Here is a 17,706-nt window from a genome sequence, read left to right on the forward strand (position 1 = left end):
CCCCCGAACGGCAGAGACCCCCCCCACCCCCTCGTCTCCCCATCCTGAGCCTCCCTTGAGTCCCTGCAACTGTCCCAGCTCCGGGTGGTGGCACCTTGAAAGGAAGCTGGCAGTGGCTTGTGCTGCTGGTGTGTGTTTCGGGGTGAAACTTGGCTTTTCCTGCTATTGAGGAAATACATGATTTCCCCAGAGGTTCCTATCACTTTTCAAATGTGGGGTGGGGTGGGGTTACCAGGTTGTGTTCAGCCTCCTCTAGTCTCTTCTCCATCCCTAATTCCTTCCACAACCCCTCCAAGAAGCTGAAGCTGAGGCTGATGCTTCTCTGCGCAAAGCACAAGTTGTTTTATTATTTTGTTTTACTTTCGAGCTTTGCTGGGTTCTCTGCTGCTGCTGAAAATAAGTTTTCCAGCAACTCCGAGAGAGACCTGTGTGAGCTGCGCAGCTGGGAGAGGAACGGGGAGGGTGGTGGGAGCCAGAAACCTCTGTTTGGATTAAAGAGGAGAGGAGGAGCAGACGGGAAAGCTGCCCGCTTCTGCTGGAGCCTGGCGCTGCAGGGTTCGTCTTTGGGCTCAGGCATCCCCCAAATGCGGGGCTGCCTGGCCGCAGGGGTGCAAGCCCTGCCAAAGCAATGCTGTTCCTGTCACAGCATTCCCAGAAAGGACTGGGAATGAGTGTGTTTTCCAGGGGAAAAAAAGAGAAGGGGCGGGGGGTGGAGTGAGAAACCTCCTCTGCCCTACATTTGAATTTATTTGACTTAAATTTTTAAGGCCCTATCTTATGCTCCGAGTTTCTCCGATTCCCAGCAAAAGCTGTAGTCAAAACAGCAAGAAGCTTAATATAATAACCAAGAGGTTTTTACGATGTGGCCCGAAGCCCAGCCCAGTAATCCCAGCAGAACGGCTGCCCCTCGTGTCCCATCCTCTCCCCAGACAGCGTGGGAGAAAGACGGGCTTTGCAGCAAGCCGGGAGAGTAAGCGTCTCCCTGCCCTTCTCCCTCTGCAGCAGCTAGTGAAGGAAAAAAATAGGATATTTTTCCCCCTTTCATCTGTAACGTGAGGGCAGCAAACCCTGCCGGAGCTGCTCACCCTTCGTGGCTGAACGCAAGTGGCATCGCGGCCATGTCTCGGTTTCCCCGCCAGAAAGTGAGGGTTATATATGGCTGGGGGTTTGGAGGGCCTTGCTAATGCTTTCGGAGGAGGTGAGGAGAAGGAAACTGGGATCGTGCCACCGCCTTATCTACAGTTATTCCTGGAATCTGATTAAATGCTATATATAATGAAAGTTGATTAAATGCCACTGTGCGATAGCGCCAGGCGCGTCCTGGGGCCTCGCGGGACAGGCATGGCCGGGCTGGGTAGCTCGATCATGTTAAACACTCAGTCTGCAGTTCCCAACCGATAACTCCATTTTTTTTTTTTTTCCTTTTTGCTTTTCAATAACTTCGTCTTTCCTCAAGCCAAATCCCCCTAGATAGTTGCAAGGGGAACCAAAACAAGCATATAAAATTATAAAGCCATAAGCCCTGTTATTCCACTCCCTTCGTAAATAACTTTGGCCTTTGCTGGGGAAGGTTACTAGGTCCAAGCTTTTGCTGACAACATTTGGCTTGGCAAGGTGGTCCAGCCCTTGACATTTTCAATAGACCTCATCCCCTCTCCGTAGCATCTTCAGATTTTTTTTTTTTTCTTTCTGTTGCTGTCCAGGCTTAAGTCATCAGTAGCTGCTCGCTCTGCTGCAATCAAATACAGCCACATTGTTTAGGAAAAAAAAAACAACCTCCCAACTCTTAGAAAGTCTGCCTGTCTCTAATCGAGCCAAGGAATTGCTTGTACTGCTCTGCCCCGGGGAGTTGGGATGGCTCAGAGAAACCCGTAATGTGCTGCAGCTATTTTAGCTCCTCTGCTCCCTGCATGAGCCCAGCTCTGTCTGGAAGGGTGATGGCTTCATTTCTGGGTGATCGAACCACACTTCCCTGTCCCATAAATGATGATGATCAATGGTGTAAAAGCATAAAGCCAAAGAAAAAAGAGGAATGTTTGTGTGATTCAGGAGAGATGGAGCAGGCGGGTGGACACACTGCTGCCTGTGCAGCCCCTGCCCTCACCCGGGGCTGGGGTGCCCTGGGGGTGTTTGATGGGGTTTGTCTGAGCTGGTTGGTGATGGCCAGGATGCGAGTGGGGCCAGGGTGGTGACACCCATGTGCCAGCTGTCTCTCCAAGGGGGGTTTCAGGGGATTTAGGCCACTGGGTTTGGGACCTGGGTGGGCAGCAATGCTCTTGGGAGGCTGCCAGGAGCAAGGCTGGGCCAGCAATGAGGGTACTAGCCTGGGGAAGGGGCAACGCTTTATCTTCATGCTGGTGTCCCTCCCCCAGAAACACCTAAGAGGTGGCCCTGGATGCTGCCCAGGGACCCCAGCTCTGTGCCTTCCCCCCATTTCTTTCTTGATGCGGTTGCGGAGGAACTCTCACTCTCAGGGGCTTGCAAGGTCTGTTCCTGTGCTTACCAGGTCTTCACTTTCCCAGGGTCACCATCTCATGGAGAGCGTGTCACACCACACTGGCTCCTCAGGGGCCGTACCAGACGAGCTGTCAGCCTGGATGAAAAGGTAAGGGCAGAAACGGTTCCTCTCCCCTGCACTGCGCGGCTGGGTCCTGAACCCAGAGGTTTTCATGGTGGGACTTGTGTGGAGACGTTGAGTTTGGAGGTCCCGTGAGCAGGATGTCGAGTTTATAGGACCCATACTGCCCTTGTGGCCAAGAAGGCCAATGGCATCCTGGGGTGCATCAAGAAGAGCGTGGCCAGAAGGTCGAGGGAGGTTATCCTCTCTCTCTACTGTGCGCTGGTGAGGCCACATCTGGGGTACTGTATACAGGTTTGGGCTCCTCGGTTCAAGAGAGACAGGGAACTGCTGGAGAGGGTACAGCAAAGGGCTACGAAGATGATTAGGGGAACAGAGCATATTTCTTATGAGGAAAGGCTGAGGGACTTGGGTCTTTTTAGTCTAGAGAAAAGAAGACTGAGGGGGGATCTTATCAATGCTTATAAATACTCAAAGGGAGGGTGCCAGGGGGATGGGACCAGTCTTTTTTCAGTGGTGGCCAGTGATAGAACAAGAGGTAACGGGCACAAACTTGAACATAGGAAGTTCCATCTTAACATGAGGAGGGACTTTACTTTGAGGGTGGCAGAGCACTGGCACAGGCTGCCCAGAGAGGTTGTGGAGTCTCCCACTCTGGAGATATTCAAAACCCGCCTGGATGCTGTCCTGTGCAACCTGCTGTAGGGCACCCTGCTCTGGCAGGGGGGGTGGACTAGTTGATCTCCAGAGGTCCCTTCCAACCCTTACCATTCTGTGATTCTGTGATGAACAGGGGATACGGGGGGAAAGCAGCGGATGCAACAGCAAGTTAATTAAATGTGGTCTTGACTATTGGCCAGTAGAAAGGATGACCAAGAGCTATAGGGCAAGCAGAAAGGAGCTGGGCAGTTTGGAGAGAGGAGATGGAGGTAATTTGTCAGACTGATGGCTTGCCCAGGATAGACAGACCAGCAGTATTAGCTAAAGGGAAAGTGCTGCAGGATTTAAGGGTGATATCCTTGGGATCACTGTGAAGAAGCCCGGCATGGGCTGTGGGAAGGAGAGGACATCTCTTCCCAGGGCTGGTCTGCTGACTGTCACACCCTCCCCGCCACCCCCACCGTCTCCAAATCCACTTCATGAGATGCTTGTGATGACCCTTGCCTGGGTTTGGCGCCTTGCCGGGCTCTGGGGTCAACCGGCTCTGCAGCTGCCCGTCGGCCACAGCAGCTGGTCCTCGTACTCAGCAGCTGGGAGGGTCTCGGGGGCTGCGGTCTTCTTCGGGGCAGATCAAATCACTTCCCAGCACAACGAGCACTAATGCGGATGGTTGTGGGAAATCATTGTGTTTTGGGGCTGAGCAGGTTCGCTGCTGAGGAGACTCAGTGCTAAGAAGTGACCTTCTCTGGTGGCATCTCTCTGGAGCAGGGGCTGAGGATGCAGCTTTGAAGCCACCTGAGATGCCTCCAAGTGAGATCTGCTTGGTCCAGGCAGGAGATACTGAGGGGGTGAATCAGCCCAGCTTCCCTGCAGCAGGTGGAGAGGGAGAGGGGCTTTGTGCTGCCCTGCCTGCTCTGAGGGGCTGGATGATGCCTTTTCCCAGGGGAATCGGGAGCATCGCTCTGATCGGCACTGGCTGCTGGGAATCATGCTTCTCTGGTAGCTGAAATAGCCCATCGCATTGGGGATGCTGTGGTCAGCCTGCAGAAATGTCCTCTCCCTTCCTAGCACCCCTGTATCGATCTATATTTAGGTTGGAGGGCACTCGAGATGGGGAATGTGCGGCAGTGGGAGGTTTATTTATACTCTCCTAACACCCCGCTGCCCGAAATTGTGCTGGGTGGGTGCAAATCAGAGGCACACGTTGAGTTTCGGGAGTCACCAGGGGATCCTGGGGCCGGTGGGGCTGGGCTGGCCACCAGTGGGGGACGGGGTGGCTTTGTAGGTCCCAGTGTGTTTCCTGGCATCTGCTCTGCGTCCGCTGGCTCCAGTCAGCCCGAAACAAGGAGGCTGCTGTTCCTTGGAGCGGGGGGAAGGCAGGGAGAGGGAGGGTGGTCGCAGCCAGGAGTGGAGAGGCTTTGCAGGGGAAGGACGGTGGCAACCAGACAAAGGATGGGGTAGGAGTGAGCGGGCTCCCCACTTGCAGCCAGAGCCCCAAACTGGCCTTTTTTGCCCTGGTACTGCTGATGTGTGTATTTTTAGGATCAATTTAGCCCTTCCCCATCCCCGCCCTGTCTCCTCCTGCCCTCCAGCAAAGATCCTGGAAATAAATAGGGCTGTGTGGTTGCTGCCAGCCCACTCTGTTTGTCCAGGAATGACTGGCTTTCGGGGCGGGAGTCTGCAAGGAGACAACATTTGAGCGCGTGAAATGATGGATGCAAGCGTGGTAACTGCCCTGAGGCTCCTCCGTCCCTTCCCCTGGTGCTCCTCCTCTGTGCAGCGGGTGGGATGCTGTGGGGTGGCCCATGCTATGGTCCCGGGGGACATCACTATGTCTCCTTTCCCTCTTTCCGGAGGAGTGAGATGGAGCCAGTGGGAAGAGGAGGAGGATGGTGGTGGTGGCCCTGTGGTCCCATCGTGTGCGGGCTGGCACGGCGCTGGGCGGGCTGGACCTTGCCTCCCCCCTCTACACCCTCCTCTCTCCTATTGTTCGGGACTGAACTCCCGGCGGGCTTGACGGCTCCCTGCACACATGGAAGCGATTTTGGAGAGGCCGGGGAGGAGGTCGTGGGGACCCTGATTGCAAACAGCTCCCTTGTTGCTGCCGGCTTGGGGTGGGATCCTGCCCCGCTGCTGCCGGCATCCTCCTCCTCCCACTCCTTCCTCCTGGCTCTGGTCACGGAGCGAAGGCTGCCAGAGCTGACCGTGGGCTTTCCCAGCCCTTCGGAGCTGGAAACTGAGGTTGTGCCCAGCATCCTAGCCCAGGTGTTCCACCAGTATCCAGCCCTGAAGTACGGGAGTCCCCTGTCCCTTCCCTGGGGACCCACCCAGCCCGTCATGCTGCCTGTGGCGTTCCCTGCCTTACTGCTTTCCCTTTGTAATTGCTTTTTCCCAAGCATGGTTTCTCACTGCAGTGATTTTACTCTGAAACAGGGTGGGTTTAGGTTGGACATAAGGAAGAAATGTTTTACTGTGAGGGTGGTGAGACACTGGACCAGGTTGCCCAGAGAAGTTGTGGGTGTCCCCTCCCTGGAAGTGTTCAAGGCCAGGTTGGAGGGGGCTTTGAGCAACCTTATCAAAGCGGAAGGTGTCCCTGTCCTTGGTGGGTGGGTTGGACTAGATGATCTTTGAAGGTCCTTTCTGACACAAACCATTCTGCGATTCTGTGTTTCTATAAATCACGAGTGCTGATGAGCACCCAGGCAGAAGAGCCCCTCAGCCTTCCTCCAGGTCTCTCCTGGCACCCTGGCCCTGTACGGGAATGCATCTTGGCACTGATGATCCACCCACCGCTACCCTTCACACTGCGGGATCATCTGCTGCGTCCCTGGAGCAGCCAGGGTCTCCCTGTCCTGGGCGTGGGGCATGGCTGTCCCCTTCATCCCTGCTGTCGAACACTTGGAACATTCCCTCTCACCGCAGTCGGGTGGTGATACCCTTTCCCTGCCCGGGCCCTGTGGTGGGGGCCCCTACCCTGAGAGCATCACATCCATGTGGGGTCACAGCCCTGCTCCGGGAGAAGGAAGGGAGGAGAAGGACCACCAGGTGCCGAGGACATGCACTCCTGCAATCTGTTTCCTGCAGGGAAGCCCTTTTCCCTTGGCAACGCGTGGCAGGACTGAGCAAACCCTGACATGGTCCCTGAGCCAAGTTTGCTTCAAAACAACCAAAATCCTGCCTCTGTCTCCAGGGCCTGGATTACCCTGGTTCCCCTGACTCCCCTGGAGCTGGCTGCCCCCAGGATGCTTTTCCAGTGAGCAGCTGGAGCGAGAGCCTTGTCATTAAGGTCTTGGATCCCGATCCCGGTGTGCATTTAAGACAAGGTGATGCAATCTGCAAGCTGTGTTCTTCAAATCCTAACTGTGCTGCTGGGATCTAGCTGCCCGAGGAGGACCTGGCTCAGCCATGATGCTCCATCTGCAAAACCCATCACCACATCCTCCAGGGAGCATCTCATGGTAACTCTGAGCCCCGTCTTCCTCGTTACGTCCAGCCTTGCATGCGTTTACTTAGGAAATCAGGGCTTGTGGGACCTGCCCGCGCAGATGGCCGGGCTGTGATTTGAACGTGGCTTTTGGATTTTGGCTTAACTAGTGATTTCCCAAGGACCTCAGCGGTCTCTGAGCCCAATCCCAGGTGAGCCACCCTTCTGCAGGGCAGCAGGAGATTTCCAGGAAGGGTGGAGGAGGGAACCTGGGCGAGGAGGATGGCCAGGAGCCGTGGGGAGACAAGGATCATCTTTCCCCTCGAAGAGCAATGCAAACCCTTTGGCCTCAGCTCCTGTGCAAACATCGCTGTGGTTTTTCTGATCAGCGGATTGAAAAAGAAAAATAGACTCGAACTGGGCTCAGTGGGTCTTCTGGGTTGCTTGTGGGCTGGGTCCTGGCCAGGGCAGATTCATCCCAGCTGCTCTTTGCCTCTCCTAGCACAGCCCCTGGTGGAACTGGCTTTGCTGGGATGTCCTGGAGGGGGGCCACCACCTCTACATCCAGCCAGGGCTGAGGGAAGGTTATTCCTGCAGCTTGTGGCGGGGACCGGTGCATACTTTTCATGGCTGTTGGAGAAAGGAGGTGGCAGTCTTTGGATGAGGGAGGAAAATTCTGGAGCCCAGGAAGATGCTGGAGCTTGGGGTGATGCTGGAGTCTAGGAAGATGCTCATCCCCGCTCATTCCTGGTGCACAACATCTTGACTGGCAGCTTTTGGGGACCTGCCTGACAGACTCAAGGCAAAATTATCAGTGTTTAATTAATGCAATAACCTTTGCTGGCCTTAGAGTTGGGGGTTTTTTGACTCCTGCCTGTCACGATTGGTGCTCACGCTCTCCTTCTCCCTTGTCTTACTCCTTGCTATTTATTTCTCCAGGCACCGAGCTGGTTTCAGCCCATCCTGGCTGAAACCAGGATCAATCCTCTGCTGCCCACTGCTTCTCCGTGTGCTCTCCGGGGAAACTGAGGCATGGGGAAGGGGAGAGCTTGCCATGTGCCTCCTTGCAGGGGTGGGACACAGACCCCATTAGCAGCAGTTTGTTTTCCAGCCTTTGGCAGTCTGAGAGACTGGACAGTGCGTGCACGGGGAGCTGTGAACACCGGGATAACCCTGCAAACACGTGTCCCTTTAAGACGGCAGCTGGGAAAGAGCGTTTTGCCAGTAAAGGCCCTTAAGTCGAGGCAGGGAGTAATTGCTGGGGAATTCAAAACCGGGAAGGAGCCGGCAGGGGCTGAGTGGGAGGGGGAGGAGGAGGAGGAGATGGGCTGCAGGGAGAGGGTGTTAGGGAGATCAGACACGGGGAGAAACGGGCTTGAAAAAAGGGAGAGCCGGGGGGGGGGAATGGCAAGAAAAATGTACAGACCATGTTTGGCCAGAGAGTGATGTTTGTATAAGATCATGTTCTAAAAATACGGCCCGTTCCCACCATCACTGAAGGAGGGGAGCCCTCTGCCCCGGCTTCCTCCTCCCTGCATCACACAGGGCCCCTCGCCGGGAGCGGGGACCGTGGAGCTGGGACCATGGCTATGCCATGGCTGTGCCAAAGGGACTCACTGGGAAGCAGCTTGGAATCGACTTGCTTTGCTGTTTTTTTTTTTTTTTTTTAAGTGCTGTGTCTCATCTCCTTTTTTGGAGCTGGGAAGATGGTGTTGGAGGCAGAGAGGGGCTTGGCCAGTCCCACTCCAGCACCCCACCCATACTGGGGTGACCAGCACCTCCCCGTTCTTGGGAAATGGGACCATAAGGTCTCAAACCCATGGGTCTCCTTGGGGCCAGGAGCATCGCTGTGGCCAATTTGAGCAGCTTAATGGGGTCCATCCATCCCTGGAGCTCAATTTGGGGTGGACCTGCAGGAACACCCATCCTGGAATTGCAAACCCCGTGTCCTGGGGTGCAGCAGTGGTGGTACCCGGCTGCCCTGCACCCCAAAACACTTTGTCCCGTGATGCTGCCCCTTAAAAGCATGATGGTCCCCAGGAGGGTGGGCCTGGGGCTGCCAGGCTGGAGGTTCCCCAGCATCCACAGCGCCCAGGACATGGGGTGGGGATCAGGGTGCATGAAGAGCAAAGCCTTGCTGATGGCCACCTCTATAGGGATGAGAGGGGACAGCAGGATTTAGCCCAAGCTGGGAATCACCCAACTTTACCCCTGCCTCACTGCATTCCTAGTGACCGGCTGCAAAACCCCGTGATGCTGAGAGAAGCCAAAGCCAGAGCCTTGCGGGGACCGCTCCTTCCTCTCCCCTTTCCCTCCAGAGCTGGGAAAACCTCGCCAGCTCGTGGCCAGGGTGCTGGAGCCCCGCGGCTGATCCCGAGCACGGGGCTGAGGGCTGGCAGCCTGCCAGGCTCCCTGCATCCGTCATGGATGGGGAGGGAACCGAGCAAGGGAGACAGATCCAGCCACGATGTCTGGGCCATAAACAGAGTCAGGGAGATGCTTTTAGTGTCCCCAGCGCTGGAGCTGGGGAAGGGATGTGGGGACATGGGAGGAGGGCAGAACTTCTGGGCTCTAGTCCATCCCGTCACGTGTAAACGAGCCGTGCTGGTGCGGATCCCTGCATAGGGTTCCCATTTAATGCCCTCCAAAGCGAGGGAGTGAGTAAAACCGCCGGCATCCTGGGGAAGCTGAGTCAATCGTTTCCTCCTGCTGCCCTGCCGTATTTTTAACGGTGCAGTTATCCGGTGCCCGGGCGGTTGCTATTTATTTCCGTACCCTGCAGGGGTGCACACAGGTGCCGACCCACCCAGGGAGCAGCCTCCACAGGATCTGGCTCAGGATCTCCAGTGGGATGAAGCTGCGGTGGGATAGAGCACACAGACTCCATTTGGGATGCTCGGGGCAGTGGTCCTGATCCTGTATCCCATATCTGTTCTCTTTTGATGTCTTTTTCTGGGGGAGCTGCCAGCAGAGTTGGGGTTTGCTTTCTCACCCCCTCTCTTGTGAGGTGAATCCCAGCGCGAATCCGCTTTTATCTGCTGCTGTTCATGGGAAATCAAGCAGGAGCGTTTATTTCATGCCTTCCACGGGCTTGCAGCAGAGGATGGAGTAGGTGGAGCAGATCCACGGAGGAGAGGCTGGGATGTGCCCTGAGTTGAGGAGCAGAGGAAGGTGCTGGGGACAGGGATGGGCAGAGGAGATAGTGTCCGGTGGGAACAGCACAGGGTGCCTCATGGTCCATTGCCAGCTTGAATCAAGGGACTGAGCTTTTGGGAGGTGAGAGGTGGTGTGGGATGTCCCCTGCAGAGCGACTGGGGATCTTCAGGGACCTCCTGGCCCCCAAGTCCCCATGCACCCCCACCATTGCCCTAGAGCACGCGTGCTCTCACTGCTCCTGCTGCATTTTAGCAGTTGGAAAAGCAGCTCCTGCTTTTACAGACAGGTATGGTGCTCAAAATCCATTGCATCTGCTGTCCATTGTGTTGCTAACGGAGCGGTAGGTCCTACAATAACACAGGCAGGCAGCAGGGTAGGCAGGCACCCAGCTGGCAGCATCCTGGGCTCCGTCTTTTCTAACTCCGTCCCTCCTTTGCTTCCTCCATAGGTGCTGGCGCCTGCCCGGGCAAAGCTGGCTGTGATGGCTGAGGGCAGAGAGCTCGTCCTGGTGCTGGAGAGGAACCAGTAAGTCTTGGGGTTGGGTCTGGGGAAGGGGAGCTGGATGTCCCTGGCATGGTCCCACCTAGAGCAGTAGTATCCTGGCTGTCCTGTCCTGGCTTTCTTGCCGGCAGGGGAAGGGATAGCTTGGTGTGGCTTCTTGCTGGCTGTGGCTAATGTGGTAGTTTGGGTTGAAATGCTCCTTTTTCCACTGCTCACACCTGTGTTGTGCAAGAAACAGTCTTGGCTCGATGCCACGGCGCAGGACCCAGCATGGGTGAAGGCGGTGTGGGGTGCTTAGGGGATGGAGATGTGCCAGGCAGAGGGTCAGCTGGCCAGGGGGCTCTTGGGCTGCCATCCCACTGGTAGGGCTAATCCTGTGAGGTCTTTGGAGGTATCTCGTGGTGGGCAATGCTGACTGCTGGCAGTGATTTGGAAACCTGCTGCTTTTCTGCTGGACTGGTCTTGGGGTTGGCAGCCTGGCACCATTCCTGAGTGACCTTGCCATGTAGCCTTGCTTCGCCCTTTCTGGGCCCTTTCTTTGGTTCAGCTTGGATGCAGGTGCCAGCAGCATCTGTCCCTTGTGACTCTCACCCAGCCTGGCATCCCCTCATGCTGGGGGTGGCGCAAGGAGAGCAATTGTCTCCATCTTCTGCCCTGTTCTCCTTGCCCCTCTCCCTGAGACCTTGTGGCATTTGTCCCTTTTTGGATTCAGGTCCCTCCTGGTGCCAGGTGGCCCCGTGGTGGAGCAGGGCAGAAAGCTGATCTCTGCAGGATGGGCTTCTGCTTCCACTTTTGCTTCTCACCAGCAGCTGTGGGAGGCTCGTGCCTGGCAGAGCCCTCTTCTTGCTGCTGTTTGGGTGCAAAAGCAGCCACCATGGTGTCCCCCGAACAGCCCTGCTGGGCAGCAGGTCCCAGCGACCTTCAGAGGGGCTTTTGGTGTGTGGAAACGAGAACTGGGGAGTTGCCATGCCTGTTGTGTTTTAGGATTGTGGGCAATGGCGGGGTTGGCAGTGGGGGTTGAAAGCTCAAGTGCGAAGCTTACCCTTTTTTCTAGCTGGTGCATCAGGCCTGGAGATGTTTGTATGTCTTCTTGGGGGTTGGACTAGATGATCTCCAGAGGTCCCTTCCAACCCTGACCATTCTGTGATTCCACTCTGTGATTCTCATGACCCTAATTCTGTCTTGGTACCACTTTGCCATGCTGAAGGGATGAGTGTGGCCAGGATGGGTGAAGAGCATCCGTGGTGGTTGTGGTGCCTCTGGCAGGACTGGAGGACTCTGGGGCATTGCAGGATGCTGAACTCTGGATGAGGGCACGGTGAAACAGATGAGGGGGTTGGTGGCAGCAAAAGGGAGCTGAGCACCCAGGGCAGTCCATGGCACCCAGGACCATCTGTGGCACCCAGAACTGTCTGTGGCACTCAAGATCATCCATGGCATCCATGGCTTTTGCCTCTTATGGGTCTTCAGCCGACCTGTCCCCATCCCTGTCCCCAGCTGCCCATCTGCCCCCGCACTAGCTGGGCACTTGTCTTGCCAGGCTGCCTACGGGTCCCTATCTAGGACCCAGGCTGAGCTCCTGTCTCCTTTCTCCGCTGTAACTGGAGTTACTGGTGCCAAGCACCCACTCACAGGCGGGCTGGGAAGGCGGGAATGTGCCCACAGCAACATTTTTGAGGCCAAACTGGTTGCAAAATAGAAACCAAGAGGCGGGAGGGCTATTCTGGGGTCTGCTGCTGGGTTTATTTTCTTCTTCTGCAGAATAAAACCCCTGGGACGGGGCCAAACCCCACGAATCGAGGGCCAAACTGTCAGCAGGGGTAAACCCAGCCCTGCTTTGGCCTTCTTTGAGTGGCTGAGACCCCTGCATGCGCGCTGTCCCTTGGGGGACCAGCTGTCCCCATGGTGGCTGCAAGCTCGTGGTGGTGTGCCCATCACCCTGGCATCTGGGCATGGGAACCCCCCATCCCTTCCTCTTCTCTCCCACCACCTGTGGGTTCATTTCAGTCTCAATCTCCCCCTGTAAGCTCCCGGGGACCCCCAGCCCCACACGGTTGCTGGTTGCAAGCTCAGCTTTGGCTCTTCCCCACAGCAGGAAGCAATTTGTCAGCCCGGGACAGGGCTGCGTGGGGTGGCCCTGGGACCAGCCTTGGTGGGAGATGGACTGCAGCTGGGGGGAAGCTGAGGCACGCGGGGTGAAGGCAGGGGAGGGTGCAGACTTTGCTAAAAGCAGTTTGAGCTTTCTCATGATCGGTTCTGGTTTTTGGGGGACCCCCGCACCCTGTTGCTGGGGTGTTGCACCAGGTGCATCACCCTCACTGTGCCATGAGTGAGGCAAAGGGCCATGCCCAGGGCTGGAGGCAGTGGCTCTGTCAGAGGTCTCAAACCTCCTGTGTCCTCAGCTGGACCCCAAGTACGGTGTTGATCCCTTCTTCTTCCAGCAGGATGCTTCCCGCTCTGGGGAATTTGGTAGTCCCAAGGGAGGTTTGGTCCCTATGGAGAAGCTGTCACCTTACCTGGCTGCTCATCCTCAGTGGTGGTGAGATGGCCACTGAACCAGGGGGTGGGTGGGCAGCCGGGCTCCTCCTGCGTAGGTCCCCTGTCCCAGACCAGCAGGACCTCAAAGCAGTATGGGCAGTATGTCTCCTCTCTGAGACACAAAGGGAGATGTTGGACTGCTATTCATGTCCCCACTGGCTGTGGGCAACCAACCGCTGGTCAGGGGCTAGCCTTGACGCAGCGGTGATGGCCACACTGCCAGCTCCACTGCCCGAAGTGGAGGGGGCTGCAAAGGGGAAAGATGCAGACGGCTCAGCCCTGCATGGCTGCCCAGGGCTGGGCATAGAGGCTCAGTGCGTCCCTGTGCCGGGACACCCAGAGCAGCTCGAGGGTCCTCACCACTCTCCCCTCTCCTCTCACTGCAGGCTGCTGGCGCCGGGCTACACCGAGACACACTACGCTGCGGACGGGCAGCCCGTGACGGTGGCCCCCAACCACACGGTGGGTGCCGGGTGACGGGCGTAGCTCACCTCCTTTTTTGAGGGTGCCTTGGCACTTGGGATGAAGCCAAAAGCCCCACCGCGACAAGGCGCGGTGTTTTCGCTGGCAGCATACCCCGCGCCCGTCGCGGGAGGCATTCCACATCTTCATAAAGGACCTACTGCTTTAAGTGGTCCATTGCAATAGTTGTGCTCCCCTTCCTTTCTCTTTTTTGGGGACAATTATTGCTGGAAAACAGCAATTCGCTTTTTGATAACTGCATTTCTAAACAAAAGAATTCACCTCCCGATGTCCGTTGAGAGGGACACCGCTCGCTTGGCTGGGAAATGCAAAATGGGTGTTTTTTTGGGCTGAGAACATGGAATTTGTTGCTGCCCAGCCCTGCATGGTGGTTTCTAACGGAGGTCTCCATCGCCTCTCTCTCAGGACCACTGCTACTACCACGGACACGTCCGGGGCTATGGTGGCTCCTGGGTCGTCCTCAGCACCTGCTCAGGAATACGGTACGGAGATGTGCAGGGCAGGGGAGCTTGTGGGGCTGACGAAGAGGGGGATGGATCCGGCTGCACCCTTCCTCCCTCCTCTGAGGGGACCCTGGAGCAGCGCCGATGGTCCTGCAAGCCCAGCTCAAGATGCTTTGTGGGGCTGGTTTTCCATCGCTCCCCTTCTCCCATCCTTCAGCTGACACTGGGGGCGGGCAGGGTGGGGAGAAGCCGTTTTTCTGGCAGCATGAGCTGCCTTCAAGGAAATTCCTCTCTGGAGGAGGCAAGATCCCGCACCCCGCGGCTGGTACCCCACAACTGAGCTTTGCCCTGTTTGCAGCCACCAGCTGCCACCCCATCCCGTGTTTGTGTGGTCTGACCAGCACGGAGCCTTTAATGCTAAGGATGTATTAGCTCATGGGGCTGTACTGACGGAGACACACATCTCTTGTCTCTGCCCCGACCCCGGGTATGGACCAAGCTGAGGTGCAGTGAGTTTGTGGGGCCTCAGCAGGGGCTGGGGGAGCCAGAGTGAAAGCACCACAGGAGCCATCGGGGGCTGCTCTCCATTGCCAGGGGCCTCATAGTGCTAAGCAGCAACGCCAGCTACTACCTGAAACCCCTGGGGACCCCCGAGCCGGGCCACCACATCATCCACCGAGCAGAGCACTTGCCCATTAGAGGTGGGACCTGCGGCCACAGTGACGATTTCGGGAGCACCATTGCTGACATCGCTCTGCTCTTCCAGCCAGTGCACCACCGGGTAAATCCGTCCTGGGGTCCTTCACTTGTGGAGGGGCAGAGGGCTGAGAGTGGGGCCGTCTGTGCCCCTCCTAAATGGCTGCAGCTTGCGGCGGGGTGCCTGTCACCCTGGCATCTGGGCAGGGTTGCACAGGCAGATGGGACATGAGGGGTGTTCATGGGGACCTCACCTCATTTCAGTTCAGGCAGGAGATCTCAAAGGGAGGATGTGTGGGTTGGGGATCGGTGCTGTGTCGTACAACGTGGGATGTGATGTGAGGTGACATTGGGAATTACACTAAAGCTGCCCAAATTTTCCTGGTCTCCTCATGCCTCAGTTTCCCCTCTTGACAGTCCTTCCTGAGCAGCTCTGCAGTGCCTGGGGAACCTGTGACACCCAGAGCCGCAGGCTGCCCGCTGTTTCACTCCTCCAAGCCTTGCTGTCTGTCTTGCAGCCCAAGAGAGATGCCTGGAGGACCATGAAGTACATGGAGCTCTTCATTGTTGCCGATCACACACTGGTGAGCGCCACGAGGGGCAGAAACCTGGTCCCTTGCCGAAAAGTTGGGACCCTTCTCTGTCTCCTTCCCTGCTCTTCTTCTGGTGACCCTTCCCCATCCCCATCTCTCTGCAGTACAGGAACCAGAACCTCAACCTGGGCCTCACCAAGCAGCGCATTGTGGAGATCGCAAACTACGTGGACAAGGTAACAGCCAGCAAGAGGGACCTTCCACCACCTCCATCATTCCCGGTGCATGAGCTTGGTCCTCAAGGACTGTCACCATGTCACTGGGGTTAGGAGTTTAAATGGCAGATGTGAGCAAGTGGTGGAAAATGCTTTGCCACCCATCAGCTGAGCTGCAGCAGTGAAGAAGGTGCTGGCTTTTTGCCCTACTGTGGGGATGGGAATCAGTGCTGGCATCCTTGACAGAGCAGGGACATGCTTAGGCGTTGTCAGCTGATGGATGGCATTGTGCCACCCTGACTGGCTCCTGTGCCGACACCTGTGCCTGTACAGCTCATGCTTGCAGGTGGATTTGGGACAACTATGTCCCCAAGTCACCCAGCTGAAACACTGTGGCAGTGATGAAGGATGTATAGCAAATGCCAGTCCCTGTCCCCTCCATCCCTGTCCCTTCCCTGCAGTTTTACAGGTCTCTGAATATCAAGGTGGCCCTGATCGGCCTGGAGGTGTGGACGGAGAGAGACCAGTGCGCTGTCACCAGCGATGCCAACGCCACGCTCTGGTCCTTCCTGCAGTGGAAGAAGGCGCTGAGGTCACGCAAAAAGCATGACAACGCCCAGCTGCTGACGTGAGCACCCCTAGGGACCCAGAGATGTTGGGGCAGGGGGCTTCCAGCTCAGACTGGGGTCTCCAAACCATCCCTGGGGTGCTAACTGCACTTCTGTTCTCCTTTCTGGGCAGAGGGAAGACATTCAGGGGGACAACCATCGGCATGGCCCCACTGGAGGGGATGTGCAGCATGGATAACTCCGGAGGTGTCAGTGTGGTAAGAAAGGCATGGAGGTCCCTGCTGCTCCTCCCAGGCTGGGGCACCCCATCGCTGTCCCATCTTGCTGAGGTTCTTCACAGGCTTGGAGGACCAGCTATCTGGGGTTGGTTCTGGGATGCAGCCTGAGAGGGGATGATGATGCTGGTAGCCCCATACACCTCTCAGATTTTGGCCAAGTACTAAGGAGGGTGAGAAAGGGCTCGTTTAAAGGTCTCCTGCCCCATGTACACCCCCAGCTTGCAGCTAGCAGCAGTGCTGGGATCTCCTGTGTTGCTTCTCCCCCTCATATTGAATAGCACCTGCTTGTTCCCTGCATGTGCTTTCTGGTTTTGTAGGGTCTTTCTGGTTTTGCCCCAGATAACTCTTATCCTCCTCCTGGTGGGGTGATGGTGGCCCTGGTGACCTGTGGTCCCTAAGCAGGGTGGTGGTGTGGGGCACTGAGGTTTCTGGGTTTTGGGATGCGCCTTCCAAGGCCCCAGGTTTTCAGCAGTTGGCTCTGGCAAAAGAGTTTCCCAACAGTCCCACGTAGGACTTTTAGGAGACCAAACCCCACTTCCATGAATCCTCCTCCATCCCTTTCTCTGTCCCTCCCATGGGATCCAGTTGCGATCCCAGGGATGTTGTGGTCCCTCTATCACCCCAACCACATTCCCTGCTGTGGGATCACCCCTCTCCATCGCTCCTGGCTGCTGTGCTAATGCATGCCCCATCCCTGTGCAGGACCACTCGGAGCAGCCCATTGGAGCAGCTGCTACTATGGCCCATGAAATTGGTCACAATTTTGGCATGAGCCACGACAGCACGGGCTGCTGCGTGGAGGCCACCCCGGAGCAAGGTGGCTGTGTCATGGCGGCGGCCACCGGGTAAGTGGCAGTGGGGACGGGATCTGGTCCCTAAGCCCCCCAGCAGGTTGTGGATGCTGTTTGCAGCTGGATGGGCTGGGGAGCGGGGAGGGGGTCCTGTCCTGCAAGGCACCGTTGCGGGTGCAGTGCCGTGTTGCAAAGTGGAACACGGCTGGTTGCCCTCCTCCCCGTTTGCCCTGCACATCTCAATTCCCTGGAGTGAGGACATCCTTCCCTGGAGTGAGGACATCCTTCCCTGGAGTGAGGACATCCCCAGGGCCCAGGGGCAGGCAGGGCTGGTGGTCTCTGAGGGGTGGCAGAGGATAGCAGAGGGGTAGCAGCCCCATCCCAAAAGAGTCATGGATGGAAGCAAATGGATGTTATCGGCTAGACACACTACAGGAATCCAAGGCATTTTCTTGTGCTAACCCACACTTCAGCATAACGAAATTATTCTTTATCGTAAGACTGGAGGGCCAAGGGGTGCCCAGTCCCAGCCATGCCAGCAGGGACTCACAGCATTGTGGGACTGCGGTGGGGTGAGCTCACATCCCTCTTCCCAGCCCCACTAACCCTGGATGCGGGATGCTCCAGAGTGGCAGTCATTAGCTGTCATGCCCTCTGGCCTTCCTCCAGGATTTGTTTTCCTGTGCTTTTGCCCTTTAATTCAGTCCAGAGCTGTATGAAATTCAGCCGGTTGGTGCCACTTTCCCTTCTGAAGTCCTTCTCCTGTTGGGTTTTCCAGCTCCCAGCAATACAGTCATCCCAGATTTCCCCGCACTGCAAGAAAAGGAGCGGTTTATTCCTC

General features: G+C 56.8%; 1 protein-coding gene across 1 annotated transcript in view; it reads left to right on the forward strand.

Annotated features, from left to right (window-relative positions):
- The window catches only part of ADAM33 (ADAM metallopeptidase domain 33), a 56,719-nt gene that overhangs the window by 27,447 nt on the left and 11,566 nt on the right, over positions 1 to 17,706 (forward strand). The window contains exons 8-17 of the mRNA XM_009882541.1: positions 2,507 to 2,605; positions 10,267 to 10,343; positions 13,244 to 13,319; positions 13,746 to 13,822; positions 14,378 to 14,564; positions 14,998 to 15,063; positions 15,177 to 15,248; positions 15,689 to 15,855; positions 15,969 to 16,053; positions 16,777 to 16,919. Of these exons, the coding sequence (XP_009880843.1) occupies positions 2,507 to 2,605; positions 10,267 to 10,343; positions 13,244 to 13,319; positions 13,746 to 13,822; positions 14,378 to 14,564; positions 14,998 to 15,063; positions 15,177 to 15,248; positions 15,689 to 15,855; positions 15,969 to 16,053; positions 16,777 to 16,919 (1,049 nt within the window). The remainder of the gene's footprint in view (positions 1 to 2,506; positions 2,606 to 10,266; positions 10,344 to 13,243; positions 13,320 to 13,745; positions 13,823 to 14,377; positions 14,565 to 14,997; positions 15,064 to 15,176; positions 15,249 to 15,688; positions 15,856 to 15,968; positions 16,054 to 16,776; positions 16,920 to 17,706) is intronic.

Source organism: Charadrius vociferus, unplaced genomic scaffold (assembly GCF_000708025.1).
Source record: "Charadrius vociferus isolate BGI_N301 unplaced genomic scaffold, ASM70802v2 scaffold213, whole genome shotgun sequence".
Lineage (NCBI taxonomy): Eukaryota > Metazoa > Chordata > Aves > Charadriiformes > Charadriidae > Charadrius > Charadrius vociferus.